The 17,173-nt window shown below is 25.5% G+C and overlaps 1 protein-coding gene and 1 long non-coding RNA gene across 5 annotated transcripts in view; one reads left to right on the plus strand and one right to left on the minus strand.

The window, feature by feature from the left end:
* Window positions 1-3,139, minus strand: part of LOC114576831 (uncharacterized) — a 187,376-nt gene extending 184,237 nt beyond the window's left edge. The window contains exons 1-2 of the long non-coding RNA XR_009831118.1: window positions 1,225-3,139; window positions 722-784 (exon numbers count right to left, since the gene is read on the minus strand). This is a non-coding gene — a long non-coding RNA (uncharacterized LOC114576831). The remainder of the gene's footprint in view (window positions 1-721; window positions 785-1,224) is intronic.
* LOC108003460 (uncharacterized) lies at window positions 3,138-15,257 on the plus strand. Of its 4 annotated transcripts, none has more exons than XM_062079250.1 (6): window positions 3,138-3,273; window positions 3,560-3,716; window positions 3,933-4,021; window positions 10,527-10,670; window positions 11,483-11,737; window positions 13,859-15,257. In XM_062079250.1, exons 1-6 carry the CDS (start codon window positions 3,174-3,176, stop codon window positions 13,939-13,941), a joined length of 828 nt encoding a protein of 275 aa, XP_061935234.1. In that variant the 5' UTR covers window positions 3,138-3,173; the 3' UTR covers window positions 13,942-15,257. The 4 variants fall into 4 exon arrangements, with proteins under 4 accessions (XP_061935234.1, XP_016921227.1, XP_061935235.1 ...); XM_017065738.3 differs by having other exon boundaries at window positions 14,961-15,257; XM_062079251.1 differs by lacking the exon at window positions 10,527-10,670.
* The last annotated feature ends 1,916 nt before the right edge of the window (window positions 15,258-17,173 follow it).

A 17,173-nucleotide genomic window follows, 5' to 3' on the forward strand; every position in this document is an offset into this window, starting at 1 on the left:
GTTCGTGAAAATCGGTCAAAGTCAAACTCGTCGGCTATGCTGTCTTCAAACAGCTTGGATGTCCACCTGTTTCCGACTAAAAACGGACCGGGGCCCGGGCATCCTAAATATAGCGACCGCGAATCCGGGACTCTTACGTCACAAAGCATCGTTCTGCGGTTACGACCACCTAGCTTTTTTTTATTTTCCCTTTTCCTCTAATCATGAACGCGTGGATGATGTATATATGTATTATCGCTTATAAGAATCCATAAATTTTGATCAATCTTTGAATCAAATATGTTAATTTTATCAAAATGTACAAATTAATGCAAGATTAACGATTAAATGCATTATTTATTGGTTTTATTGTAACGTTAGGCTATGAATTAAAATTGATATTGAAAATTTATTGGTTATCTTTAACAATCTTGTGGCCAGTTTTGTTATTACTATATAAAAATCAATATTATTATTTAATTATTATAATAGAATTGTATGAATCTTTGTATCATTAATTTTTATACTATTATTATTTCTTGAAAAAATTTAAATTTATAAATGGTAAATGATAGTAGTATATATATAATTATACATATACGTATATAAATAATACAATAGATTTTATCATGTGATACCATGTTCAGTAAAATAATTTGAAATTTATTATAAATAAAAATTTAAAATAACTTCAAATTTATATTTGATAATAATATAATAAGAAAATGAAAATTGCACATACTTGTTCCTGATGAAATCCTGAATATTGGAAGAATGATTTCATCAATGTAGCCCCCAGAGACACCTGTTAGTGTAATAGAATACTAGTTATTGTTCTATTTTATCTTAAGATTGAAATTAAGAAAAAAAATAATTAGGTTATTTTCTTGAATTATATGGTAGAAAAATTTCTTATCATAAAACATTTTTACTGGCTGTTAATTGTAATGCATTAATTATTATTAATATTAATTTTTATTAAAATATAATTGCACATAAGAATGAATGAAAATACGTTCATGTATATCAATATTTTTTTTATTTCGAATAATATTTTAATTAATTATCATGAGAAAATGCTTTATATAATAAAGTATTTAAAGATATTTAATAATATATACTATAAATATATAATAATATATTGAAACAAAATATTCAAATCTTCAATCGAAAGTAGCTACATTACATTATAAAATTTTCTTTGTAATTTTACTATATCTATAAATATATCAAGGAATAACTAACCTTTTAATAGATGTAATTCATTTTGTACACTTGTTTCACTTAATTATTAAGAATTTGTTTCACTTAATTATTAAAAATTTAATTTAATACATTATAACAAATCGCACTTCACTTTTTCAACCGAACGTTTAAGCAACTATTTCAAATTCAGGTGTACCAATGTTTAAAAAACAAACATTCATATTAGTAATATATCAAATTTTTTAAATGGAAAAAAGTTATTATTAAATATTAATATACATTATATTATTCTTATTTTTCGATATTAAAAAGAAAACAATTGATTATTAAAAATTAAATAATAAATTTTCGATTTTTTTATAATAATTTTTTTTGTTAAATATGGAGCTAAAATTTAATGTTGGCAGCAATTACCCTATAACAAAAATCGCGCCAAATATTCTAAATTATGAAAAAAATTTGAATATAAAGTATTGTTTCCTAATAATATTTGTAATATTCAATATTATAAAATATACAATATTAATATAATTAAAATAATTAAATATAAAATATAAAATCATTATATATTTTAAGAATTTTTATTTTTTTATATAATTATATACATTTTTTTATCTTTTTGAATATTTCTATAAATTTGAAAATCCGTCAAACGTGTAATTATTTTCTTGTAATATTTAATCATAATTTTTAATAGTAACTTGAATAATATATCAACACTCATTAAGTTTCAACGATCAATTCAATTACTATATAGAAATACGTTCAGTGACTAACCAAACTATGCAATTACGAAGAAATTAATTCGGTTGCCAGAAACAAGCATTAATGGACGAGGATTTAGATCACGTATTCCAAATTTATTTCCGATGACCTTCGATCGCTCTTGCCGAGAATGAAATAGGAATACGTGCGAAAGCGTTCGAATGATCCAGGCCGAGTATGAAGTACGCGCGTTACTAAATTTAGCGACACCATTGCGTCAACAAAAAGAAAAGGCGATGCTCCTGTTTGTGTCGCAGTTTTCGATTGGCTGATCCAAGCAATGCCCCAACCAATCGTAATACACGTAATACCGCTCGCTATTCGAAAACGGAATAATCAAGTTTTCGCATAATTATTGCTTCCGCACTTTATTTAATGAAATATTTTACTGATATTTAAATTTACATATATATTACATATTTTTCTTAATTGTAAAAGATATAAACATTGATTGATGTTATAATAATTAAAATTTGATAAATAATTTTACATACATATATAAAAATATATGTTATTTAAATACAAAATCATTAAATATAAAATCTAATATAATGTCAATATAATGTTAGTCTGTATATGATTATAGTTTGATATTAAATGGAATTTTTATCTGAATTTTAAATAGTAGTTATAAGAACACATAATTATGATATCAACAAGTTTAACAAGGATGATGAAGAAATCGACTGCGAAAAATGTGTGTACTATATATTTAGAAAACGATAGAATGCCAACAAGCATCTTTACGAATTATCATCCATAAGTTCCTTATTTTTAGCGCATTCAATGTCTGCTAGTATTACAAGCCCTAAACATTATCATATTTGAATTTATTAAATACTATTCAAAATATCTAATATAAAAATTTTAAATTTATTTTTAATATATATTCAATTTTAATATATATATAACTAACAAAAGATTTATTTAATAATTAACATTTTTGATTAATATTTTTTAATAATTTTAAAATTTATATTTATTATTAATATAAATAATTTACGCTAAAAAAGAGCAATTCCTACATTACATTTAAATCAAAATCATTTATCTTCCTGATATGAAATATATAAGTACATTAGGCGAAAAAATATTTTAATATGTTGAAAAAGAAGAAAAAAAGAAATAGAATTATTCACAAATATTATAAAAAACTATTATAATATAATTTATAATTTGTTTTTTAGCAAACGAGTGGTTTAGCAGTTCAGTAGAGCGGTAAAATGGATGCGCGCTTTAGAAGCAATCTCGACATGATTGGGCGCAACGAGCCTATCACAAGGAAAGCCAGATTCTGGCAAAGTTATGTTCGAGCCTTAAAAGGTAATCCATTGTTTGTTAACAGATTAAATTGTTAACAGATTAAATAATTTTAAATCAAATTTTTTCATTTCATTTCTTTTTAATTTGAATTCTTTTTAAATTGTTCAATTTCTTTTATAATTTATGTTCATGTGCTTCCAAATCTTTTAGATTTATTGATATATGTTCATATTATCATTATTATATTATATTTTATATTTCATAATTATTGTAATATTAAATGTATAAATAACTAAGAATATAACCTTGAAAAAATTCATGATAATAAAATTATTGATAATGACAGGCACCGATGATATCAGAGCCCCTGAGCACACGCACAGACCTCGCAGTATTTTCCGCTCAGATTACCCTGAGCTGCATTCCACCTCGTGGCCTTTTGGAAAATCTATCTTTGAAAATCCCATCCACGCAGCTGATCGCATCAATGTTCCTGGATACAGGTAAGATTATTTTAGAAATTTCTTATGCGACTATATAAAAATCAATACTTAAGAATCATCTAATTAAATTACAAATAAATTAAATGTAAAAAAAAATAATTACAATTAAATTAAAAATGTATCAAGTCGATTGATATTTCAAGAGCAATGATACAATTAAATAAATTATACTTTTCTGATATTTTTTCTAATAAAATGAATTCTTATTCTATCAAGGTACCTGCCTGTTCACCGTGAGATCTATGGTTACTCACCGAGGCAGATCTACCCGCATCAATACAAACCTGTAGAACGCTTCATCCCTGGTACGTACTAAAGAACTCTGAGCAAAAGTCCAAAGAGAGTGAACGACGTCGTAAAAACAAAAAAATTATATATAAAAATTATAAAAAAAAACAAAGAGAAAGAATCGAAAAAGTAAAACGCGAAACGAAACGAAAAGTTTGGAAAGCTTAAAATGTTCTTGTACTACACACGCATCTCGAACGTCTACGAACGAGAGAGAGGAGAATATAACAAAAAGTAAAATAAAAAAAAAAGAAAAAAATAACGAAAGCAAAAAAGACCTGAGTGAGAACGGAAAAGAGAATGAACGAAATAAACGCATGAGAATGTGGAACGAAAGCATCATCGTCGCTGTACCATTGAATCCAATTAATATAACTGCTCGTTCTCGGGGTTTTCTTCCTTAGTTAATAATTTAAGTTCTTCTCATTAATTTGTAACCAGGTGCTTTTGGCTTCTACCTATTGAACAAATGAATAATTTAGAATAAAGTTCAAATAATTAATAACAATTAATAAATAAAAAAGAAGAAAGACGATTGATAAAAACATTTTTGTCGGAGGTGTAAATATTCCAGAATTTGCGAATTTTCCCTCCAAAGTCTTTCTCAGAAGCCAAAAACGCCATCTTGGAGGATCTGTCTCGTATCCTTAGAAAAACCCTCCACCTTTGCCTGCACCTCAATCGTGACTAAAAAAGAAAGGAAAAAAGTGAAAATGAGTAAAAAGAATAGAAAATGTAAAATATATGGGATGTTCTACCCCTATCCTTGAAAAAACTTTTATATTATATATCATCCCTATTCGATATGTAAAATGCGTATGCACTCTCAGACATATACGTATTTTTGGATCGTTTAATTTATCTCAAATTCATAATTTATCTATAATCTGTGTCTCAATACCTCTTCACGAAACCATGTCATGATATGTGTAATACTAATTTATTTTACTCCGTGCACTTTGTATCTAAGTTATTATACTTATATCGCTATATAAAAATATGCATCTATACATACGTATAAATATATATAATTATATTTAAAATATGCCCCAAAACTTGTCTGCCTCGCGATCATATAATTCGTTAAACTGGATTCATTATTATTTTTCTTTTTGAAATAATACAATAATTATTTTTCCTTTTTTCAAATGAAAAATAAGATTCAACAAAAAAAGAATGGAGCACTTGACATCCACTGATGATCAACGCTCTACTGATGTTCATTAGTGTTTTGTTTAAATTAATATACATCAAAGATGAAATAGAAATAGTTTTAATAATCAATTAACGATTAACTTGATCATGATAATAAAGAAATTTAAAATTATTTGAACATAGATAGTATGTCATCAATAATCATTTGTGATACTAGTATAATTTCTGTATTATTAAATCGATAACATAACGTATGTTAGATCTTCATACAGACTAAATACAACATATGTTATCTTATAACGTGAATTATAAGCAATTTTAAAAAGTAACATAATTTATAAAAAATAATTTAGCAGCAGATATGATGAATTGATGTGCTACAGTCTGTCGAAAATCAATTAACTGCTCAAGGTTGCTTCTTCCATTACAAATAATATAATTGGATACTAACGTGCATATCTTTCACATAATGTGATATTATGCATCTATAGCATTATGACTGAAATAAAATAAAACATATAAATTTAATAATATAATATAATTTAAAACAATAATAAATTACAAATTTTTAAAAAATTATTTATGTGATTTTATATATATATAGAATAATAATAATAGAATATAATATAATTGAATTTAATTCCTAATAGCCTTGATTAATTAATTAATTTTTGTCAGACAAAATAATCTATATAATCTAAATAATCTAATCTAAATAATCTATATAAATTTCGATGACAATAACAATAAAAAATTAAAAATTGTAAATAGTTGCTCAAGATAATGCCCATCTCTGTTTCTAAAAATCATAAATCTAAATGAAATTAAAACATTTAAATAAATTAAACATAACAAGTGCCGACGCTCGTACTAAGTGATTGAAAGTCCTTATAGAGGCAACATTCAACAGTGAATTAATAATTAAATTAATATAATTAATACGATCAATCACAATGATACGTTAAACATCGGTGGATGTATCTCATGTTGACGTTATCAACATGGAAATATTAATGGATGGAAATGCCGACAATCTACGATCAGAAGACAGACAGAAATGTGGCCAGGCATCGTGGATCATCGTTCATCGATCATCGATCACACTATTATCATCATCATCATCATCCACGTTCTCTGTCTTCCCACTTCGTTGTCCAGTTGAATGAAAACATCTCCAGCTAAGCTACTGTTCTCTAATGGAATATAAACGAATCGCATGCAGCTCTGATTCTAATTTCTTTCCAGGCACTAGACCCAACAAGTGGCTTTATCTCAATAATCTCGTCGATATGAGCGATCTTAGACGACAACAAATTGCACGACACTGGCAGACTAGAGAAACTAAACAGCGAAACGCGCTTACTACCCAAATACGACTTCGTCATTGCATACGAAGGAAGGATACTGACATTTTACGCGATGCTAATTTACCCATCTTTTAACCCATTCTAATTCTTAATATTTTCTTAACATTGCATAAAGTCATATCTCTATTTTAAAATTTAGATTAGTGTCTTCAAATGATTGACTAATTATTCATTTTGAGTGGTACATTATCAACCAAAAAGTATAAAATCATACTAATTTTTTCAATTCAAATTTCGTAAATTTTTTCATAAAGAATTCTATTATAAAATGATTTTTCACTCATCATTTAATTAAGAATATAATATATATATATATATATATATATATATATAATATATACTTATCTAGACTATAAACTGCTTAAGTTAATTTCATATCTTTTGGTTTATATTGTACAATACATGTAAAAGATACATAAAAATCAAACCTAAGTATATAATGGTTTAAATCATATTCAGTGCACTTATCTGTGCCACGGTATTAATCCATTTCCCTCATCACCAACGAAAGCAATGATTTCACGTGCATCTAGTGCTTATATAGTGCTTGAATTTCTCTTCATCGATATAGGCAGACGATCGTCGAGAGAATATCACAACTTTCCACAGTTCATAACAGAAGCTTGAGAAAAGGAAATACGATCAAAGCCATCTCGAAACAGTGGCCAATACTACTTATGAATTGCTTGTAATAAGCACGAGAAAGCTGCTGTACACTGTACATATATATATATATATATGAAATTTTTAATAAAATGAAATGACTTAAGGAAGATATTGATTGAAAATAATTTTTCTATTTTGAATACTATAATTTTGCTAAATTAATAAAGAAATTATATTTTTTTTATTTTGAATAGATATTTTTTCCTTTTTCAACAAAATTTCTTGAAAAAATTTATTTTTCTTACCATTTTTGATGGTATTTTTTTAAGATGATTATCCAAATCATTCACGGACGAATTTATATTGGAATGCAACAATATTTTTCGTTGCGTTTCGCTTGCGCTTCAAATCATTTTTGATTTTTCATTTTTTGGTGCAAAATTGAAGGACTTTTCATTTTTTTGCTTTTTTGTCCATGATGATAAATAATATTTAGGAGACATTAATTATTGCAGCTGAGGTGGAGGTCGCAGTTTGATTACACGTAACAAACGTTCTCAATAATCTGGAAAAGAACGAGATATATATAAATAATAATAATAATAATAATAATAAATTGATTTGATATAAAAAATCGCAAAAGAAAATAAAAAAAGAATACAGCAGTAATTCGAATATAATTATAGCAAAGGATTGAATTTATATTTAATAAAAAGAAGATAGTCATGAGATTTAGAACAGAAGAGAAAAGAAAAGAAAACAAAGAGAATGAATAAAAAAAATTCAATATGGCCGCCAAACTTGAAAAAGCTGGAAATTTTCTCTCGACGCTTTCGCGTTTTTGATTACTGATTTATTGAATTCAACATCGTCACTTATCTCCACTTATTATTCAATTATTCAATTTTTATCTTTCTATATAATTTAATATAAATAGAAATAAAATACAAAAGAAAAACATAGGAGATGAAAAACGATGAGGAACAATTGACACAAACTCCAATTAATACACGCTTTATTACGCACGCGTAAAATATTCTGTTTCTCCGACTAACAAGTGATAATTAGCTAGATCCAAAAATTTCTATCTTTTTCAGGAAATGGCATGTCTTTTTTTTCTCTTATTCCAATCCCTTTAGCCTTTCCGTTGTATCAGCTTATGTACAATAATTAAATTGTGGATATTGTGCAAACTTATATTGTGTGCATTTATTTTATTTTAAATAAAAATTTTCTATTTAATACACTTTATATATTAAAATTTTTTATGCAAATATCCACAAAATTACATAATATAATTATAATTCTTTCCTTCAATAGTGTCTCATAAATTAATCAAATTAAAGTAATTAATAAAGTTATTAAGATGAATTGGTGATAGATTGTAAAAAAAATTGATCTGTATTTCGTTCAATCTCGATGATCGCCACGACTTCCTAATAACAGAAATAATGTTTTGGGGCGAGTTTCTAAATATTGAAAATCATTAAACGATCTACAAGCAGTGTAGAAAAAAGAAAAAAAGAAAAACATTTTTGGAAAATATCACACTTTTTATCTCTCTACTTTTATTAACGGAGAGGATGATGTGATTTTTTGAGGCGGTATTTTTCAACCTCACAGGTTAGTATACTTTTTTATACGTTACGTGGCGTCGTGTTATATTTCATTTTTGTGAGAGCGTCTCGAATGTTTCGTTTTTCTCTTTTAGAAGGAAAGAATCGTGAGCTTCGATGAGCTTTATTATACATATGTATATCTGTAGCTTGCAGATAGAGGTAGAAACATGCACGGCTTGAAAGAATGAAATACTTATAAACGGAGATAAATCCCTGTAATTCGCAGTTTGTACTTATTTAACTGGTTTCTATCAGATTACAATTGAACGGGACACGATTTAACAAAACTTATTAACAACTTACTATTTTTTTAATTGAATGAAATATTTTAAAAAGCAAAATACTTTAAAATAAATTGTATAGATAAAAAATGTTATATGATTATCTTTTATTTTTTTACTATTTTTTAATTGTAATAAAATTTTATCAAATTTTATTATACTCTCTCTAAAACACTCTATATTTTTTTTATTAAAATGACTCATATTGCATGATAGCTTAATAATATCAATACTGCTACTAATGATAAAAACATCTTTTTTTACGTTATATAAATGCTTCAAGCTAAAATACTAAAACAGAGAAAATGAAGCGCAAATGAATAATAATAATTCGATATATTTCGGCCAAATTCGCGAAAAATAAACCGATGATACGCACGGTTTTCATATTAGGTGTTATGATCACATGTAGATTGTAGTGATAGACATGATAATTCATATAGAACGATTCATCGAAGAAAGACAATTGAAAAAGATGAATCTCAAGTCTTTTTACAGTTTCATAACATGTTTTTTTTATGTAAACTTGTTATTTTTTTTCTATAAAATATAAAATATAAAATATCATTAGTCCTTCTCGATGGAATATAAGTTCTTCTTCGAGTAAACAAATGATCATCTTGTTTTCTCTTGTTCCAAGATTTCAAGTCATTCTATTATATAAAAAAAATATTATTAAAAAATATTATAATTACTTAAAGTATTTTAAAAATTGTATTTCTTTTTTTACTCGAAAACAAGTCTACATAAAAAATTGAATCGGATTTATAATAAATTTGATTCGATTTTTTATTTATATTTTATATACTGAGATCATAAGAGTATTTTCAACAATTCATTGATAAATCAAATTGAAATAAAATTTTTTAAGCATCTATAGTAACATTACATATAAGATATAAATAATTATTTATTAATCATGATTTATCAAAGAATTTTTTTATGAGATAAAATTCTCTTGTCTTCTCTTCTTACCTTCATTTGTTTAAGCACGTAACGTCGAGAAATTCGCCTTGTCTTCAATTACAAATCAATATTTCATATAACAACGCGCATTAAATGTTAAAAGTCACATAATGCTTGATGAACTGTTGAATTCTCGATGTTGCATAAGTTTGTCGATTGCGTTCCTGTATAGGTCAAACCCTATTGAACTTATTAGAAAATGCTCAAATTAAGAAAAAAAATTTACAAAATATAAAAAATTTAATATAAATATATTCAGATACGAGAATTCTAAAATAGATTTTAAAATTGTTCCATTTTCATTAAGATTTGTATTCTATTATGTCTAGAAATATAAATAATTTTCTAAATCTAATAATAAATAACATATATATTTAAAATGTTGCTGACAAATGAACTTACTATTATTGCGATGAATATCCAATTATTTCGAGCCAACATCAAAAAGTTCAGAAGGGTGAGATAGACAGGGATGCATGATTGCCACGAGCGAATTTTTGTTTCATTGCCATGAATATCACAATACAGCGAAACCATTCGACCCTGAGCAAGCTTGGGCTGATCATCTGAATCGCTTGGCAGACATTGACAAGCTGTATCCAAGCAAATCGCCTTTGCTGGCTCGGCATATTAGCCCTCCTCTCAGTACGAAACGATTGTTCGATATCCACGGTGAGTACCACTCACGTTGCTTTAACTTCCTTTCCGATGTTTGATTTGATATAAAAGTTTTCATCATAAACATTGGATCTTCACACATAATTTACTAAAAATATCAGTGAAATAAATTTAATAACAAGTGTGAATAGTGAAAAAAGAAGAATAAAGAAGAAAATTCAATTCAACTTCTGTTGTATGCTATGCTATCTTTTCGTGACAAATTGTTAAATACTTGTGTGAAGATTGTTAATGTGAACATAAAAACTTATAGATGATTTGGATTTTAGTGGAATCATAATATTCAAAGAAGTTATTATACTGATGTAATGAAATATTTCTATACACTTGAATTGATTTGAAAAAATTATTTGTTCTTTATATAAATAGAAATATTTTTTTATATTATTTCATTTGCTGATGAAATTTAATGCTGATAAAATATTTTCAGTCATTTAAATAATTTCTTTTTCTGATTTATTATTAGAATTTGTTTATTCATTATTTTACTTTATATTTCATAAATCTTTTTCTTTTTAAACAAATCGAACACCATTTTTAAATATAAATATTAATCTATTATTTAAATATAATTATAATATCTTTTATTCACATCTCAAAATTGGAAATATAATTATGAAGTTTATAATAATATTCCATTAGATATTCCTATTAAAAAATCTTAAATTATTTATCTTGTATTTTTTAGTAAGATCCATTAAAATCTCAAAATCTCAAAATCTATAACAAAATGTTATAATTATCGTATTGTCCAATATTAAAAAGATGAATAAAAACCTGTAAACGAAAATTATTTTTAATTTCAGGTAACTTGGTAACCGATTACGATTATTTACCATCGTTCCCTTCGTTGTTACGCAAGAAACCATTATTCGACCTCCTTGAGCCATCAGTAATGGCACCGATCAGCGCTTTCACTAGAGACCCATGGTGGTATCCTAGTTATGCTCCTTATATTCCAAGTTATGCTGCGAAATCCACTCCGTTTTATCTGAGAGATAGTTACCTAAGTCCTGTTAAACGTAGCTACCTATGGAGTCGACATCCCATCAGGCCTTTCGGTACGTATCCACTTTATTTTGTTATTAGAGATACTTTAGTGAACAAAAAATAATTCTTTGTCTGAGAAAATAATCTTAGATTAATCTTCGTTTAATAAAGTACGGTTAAAAGTACAGTTAGAGTGTTATTGTTCTTTTGAAGTATCTATTTTCTTTTAAAGTATACTATTAGTGATAATCTACAATAAATTACAGATGTTTATATATTTAGAGAAAATATAAATGGAAATAATATACAAGATAAATTAATTGATTTGTAATCTACTTCATTTTTTTAAAATGAAATAAATAATAGTTTCATAAAAACATTTATTTCTTCAAATAAGTCAATTTTCTCAGATAAAGAATGAGAAAAGATTAAAGACAAATTTGAAATAAATTATAATTTTTATCTTTATTTTATTTTTTTATTATTTTTAATTGTTAAAAATCAATTTTTTTTGTTTAAAAAAAAATCAAAAATTAAATCATTGATTTCTCTAGAATTTAATAAATTACATACCATCATATAATTCGTCTAAAAACATTGCAATCAGCATGATTTAATAAATTGCAGAGCAAAACTTACACGTAATATAAATTCAAAAATTTTGCAAACTTCTATTGCAAAATATCAACGAAAATACAAATATCTAAATACATAAGACTGTTCAAAAATTTCTGGACAGTTACCATCTCGTTTTTCACATTCATAAATTCGCTTTAAATTCATCTCGAAACTAGAACATGATACAAATCAACAAAATAATGCATAAAACAACTGTTTAAAAAATTTTTGACATTATTATACTTTTTCACGATAAAAGAATACGTAATATTATTATCGACTATTTATAATATCGATATGCCAGCATTTAATTATTTATAAAATTTTACAATTATTTCAAGCAAATTTCTTTTCACGAATGTTCGATCGAGCGTTCAATTACATAATATTATGAAATAAAATTATGCTTGGCATTATTTGACCAATTGTTTACTGTTTGGCTCAAATGTATGTATTGTTGCTTCTACGAATTATTCGCGAAATTCATGGTAATCCGTGCCAAACGCGAACTTCCGGCTTCGAGCCAAATATACTTCTTCCTCTTGGTCGATTAATTCACGTGTTGGCATCGCACTCTATTAAAATCCTATTATTCAACTCTGTAACTATGTGAATCGAACAATCAATATTGCATAAAAGATTTATTATTAGAAACTCGTTAAAATCTGAGAAACTATATAAAAATAATGGCTATTTCATACAAATTTTACTTAAGACAATTAAATATTGACAAAACATTATGAATTAAAAATTAAATTGAATTTTTTTTTATTTAAATTTTACGAATTTTTAATAAAAAATAAAAATATGAAGTTTATCAGAATATAAGTCTTATTTTTAAAAAAGTAGATTATATATTGTTATTTTATAAAAAATTCAAATCAATAATCTATTTTTTAATAATAATGGCATTATGATAAAAGTAACACTTTCTTGGATAATCGGTATTCAAATATCATTATTGTATTACCTTTTAAGATTCAATATCTTTTTTTATTCAATAATAATTCAATACTATTGAAAAAAAATTTTTCTAAAAAAAATTATTTATAGATATTTATGAGTCAAAAATTGATAATTGATTGAATTTAGAAATAATATATATTTATAATTTATAATTATAATTTAAAAATTTTAAAATATACTTACACAAATACTTGATAATAAAATACTTGATTGATCAAAAATGATATTGCAATTTTTAATCTGGTTATTAATTCCGATAATAGTGTTGTTGACTTTGCAATATTGTTTATCTCGAAAAAATTTTATATCAATATTTTGAATCGATATTTATCTTTTCAATATGTGCATTTCGATCGATCGATATTCGTGTGAGAAATATATATATATTCGAAGTTTCTATACAAACGATTCAAATTAATTAATTCAAAAATTGATAAAAATGTTTTTATAAAAAAATCATTAAAGAGATTTTATTCTGATTCTCATAAAATAAATAAAATTTTAAAATACTGCATATAATTCAATAATAAAAGAAAAAAAAAAGAAAAAAAATATTCTAAGAATGAACAGAAGTGATATGCAATTCGAATATATCTGTTATATTTCAGGAGCGTTATACTACTATTATTCGCAGCCAGTTCCACGATTTCACTTTACCCGCCCATGGTACAATAAACGTACCACATATTAAGAAACAAAGTGAGCGATAAGATTAAAATGTGGCCAAGTATTTTACTTACCTTACATGTTATCCTTACATGTTAATTCTACCAATAAACAATCAGGAAGAACGATCACGTCATATTGCTGTATATATTTCTGGCTACGATGAAATTTATTTATCAATTAACATGCAGCTAAACGTAACAAACATAACAGGACAAAAATGAAATTAGTTTCAAATTTAAAATCATTATTATTTCGTGCCATTTGGATTTTTCGAGTAAACAAACTGAAATATCTGATTCTAACTATGTCATCATAAAATTATAAATTACTTACCTTTTTATAATCCAAAATGATCCAATTAAAAACAAAAAAAGACGAAGAATTGTCATAAAAAAAAACACCACACATCTTGTCTGTATTTTGTACGTGACTTACGTGCCTGGATTTACAACGCCCTCTAATAGGATTTTTTTATTTGAAATTTGCTCCTCTATGTACATTTCACTCAACTAATATGCAATATACAATTGTGTATATATCGACTGAAGATTGAGGCATGCTCTGCAAACAGAAACTTTTGGAATAAATTATTCATATAAAGAATACTTATTGTTTATTTTACAATTATTGTTTTTATAAATCCGTAGTTTGTGTTTGCAGACGATATTCGAATTTAACACAGCAGCTTCAGATGTCTCACGAGATATCGACAGACGCCGGAAACACAATCCGTGTCGAAAATATTCTTCTTACCGTGTAAAGATATATTTCCTTTCTCTCCTTTGTTTAAAGATATTCTAATTCTTACTATGTGTATATCTACTATATCCTTATTTTATGTTTTGAGAGTTCTATAGAATATTCTATTGTATTTTTGTATTTTAAAACATGATAAAAATTCATTCATTATTAAAAATTGTAAAATTATTTGAACAATTACATTCTAAAGATTAGAATTACTTAGAACTCTCGAAGCAATATTCATTTTGTTATATTTTTCGATTAATATTTATACCTGATCGATTAATTGATTTTTTGCAGCTCATGCCTATTGATGACTGATCGTCGCCCCGAATGGAACGCGTGATACGAAAATAAGCGATGAAAAAAATCAAATAAAATTACGAAAAAAGATAACAAAAAAAAGATGTGAAAAAGTATTTACATCGTATCCTAAACAACTATTCGATACCTATTGCCTGATTATTTTTTTTCTCACAATACGTATCATCGTTCACGGAGTTCTATTTATTAACGTTTCTCATCACCATGGTTTATTGTACTATTCGTTCGTGCTGTCTACGAATAAAATAAACACTGCCCAAATTTTACTACAAATCTTCTTTTTTTACAAAAACAATATGATCATATACACGCGATCTTATCGCTTCCTCTTTCTTATTATTCGCATTTAAACATATTTAATCTAGAGCCAAATGTTAAGCTCACGGAAACAGGTTTGTACAACAATATGCATATTTATTATCTGAAAGTTTTACATCTTTAGGATGTTATTTGAATTAGCTTATTCTGTCGAGATTCGATTAATGTAACAATAGCTGATTATGTGCACATAACTAGTATTATCTTGTATTTGATAGAACATCGTCGAATCCCGACCGATCAGCCATTTACAAATATAATATCTATGTGTATAATTTACGAGTCTCAGACAAAACGCATATTATCGAGGGATCACAACCGCTTCTTTTACAATTAAACTTATATACTTGGGAACGGGAGAGAGAAATAGGGAAAGTCAATGGCGAATGTCAGGGAAGAAAAATGGCCATAGTTAAGTCGCCTTGTTTAAATCACGTAATCAGTATAGAACTTACCTAAATGCTAAAAAAAGAAAATTTAATTGTCACAACTTCATCAAATATGCCCGTAATTCATATTTTTTCTCTATTTAACAATTTATAATAATTAATTCATTTATAATAAATTGATTAAAAATCTCTGAATATATAAAAAAATTCACTATGATTCATCCTCATTCCTTAAATAATAATTTTAATATAAATTATAAATATTTATATAAACGAACTTAATAATCGTTTTTAATCGTCTAACAATGCATTAAAATTAATTTATTTCACTTTCAGATAATAAGTTTGATCATTTCATCATTCACTTCTGGAATTGTATAAGTTAATCTGATGATACGATGTAATCTAATATATTTTTTGTTTTCTTTTTTTTTATTTTTTTTTTTTTCGCTTTTTTCAAATAATTTATTCTTTTAATTTTCATATATTTTTGGTAAATATTCTTACTTATCTCTTATATACGTCGATATTCAAATCGTTTCTGATACTTTTTCTAGATTTTCATTTATGTAAAAACTATTTTTTATATTGCACAACTTAACAGACAATTATATTATTAAGTAATTAATACAAAAAAAGTTTTTCTTAAAACAATTAAAAAAAAAGTTAATATTTCATAAAGTACGAATAAAAATGAAATATCATATAATTGTTATGTTATTTAAATACTTAATAAGTAGAATTAAATGTATAGTATATTTATATCAGTTAATTATATATCTAAAAATCGAGTTATATTTAAAGAAATAAAATTCAAAACATCTGAAAGTGAAATAGAAATGTTCCTAGAAATGACAAATCCGAGGACTTTCTTTTTTATCCGTTAACAAATATGATTTACATTTTAATAATTTGGTACTTCGTAGATCGATTTAATACATATATTTTTATATACCTATTTTATCGCAAGATTAAAATCTCTCAATAATTGAGATTCTTTTTCTTAAATACAACTTTATAAGTATATTTTGCATCTGAAATAATGTTTAATACCCATTTATTTCTTTCGAGTATATGTCCTTCAAATAAATGCAGTAATAATAATCTGCATAGAATCATCATCTTAAAAATACTGATTCTCTATTTTTTCTCTTATTTTTCGTTTTTAGAGAATTAACAATCTAATATTCCTACAACATATCTTAAACGTGCGAATACTAGAAACTAAAGTATTCAAACGTGCTTAGAGATATGATTAATGATTAAAGAAAAAAATAAAATAGAAAAAAATATGAAATGAAATGAAAGAATATCTATATACATGATATAGCGCATTTCATTAAACAATAATAATTAAATCAGTTATAAAGCAATGGCAATGATATTATTAAGAGAAATATTAAGAATAATCAGCAATGTATCTAATAATTACACTGAACATTCAACATGGAAGCAATAAATAGTTAAAATGAGAATGAGAAT

Source organism: Apis cerana, linkage group LG9 (genome assembly GCF_029169275.1).
Source record: "Apis cerana isolate GH-2021 linkage group LG9, AcerK_1.0, whole genome shotgun sequence".
NCBI classification, from domain to species: domain Eukaryota; kingdom Metazoa; phylum Arthropoda; class Insecta; order Hymenoptera; family Apidae; genus Apis; species Apis cerana.

Coding starts and splice junctions, on each gene's coding strand:
- LOC108003460 (XM_062079250.1), top strand. CDS start 3,174: ATGGATGCGCGCTTTAGAAGCAATCTCGACATGATTGGGCGCAACGAG. Junction 3,717..3,932: donor ATCAATGTTCCTGGATACAG/GTAAGATTATTT, acceptor TATTCTATCAAG/GTACCTGCCTGTTCACCGTG. Junction 11,738..13,858: donor ACATCCCATCAGGCCTTTCG/GTACGTATCCAC, acceptor GTTATATTTCAG/GAGCGTTATACTACTATTAT.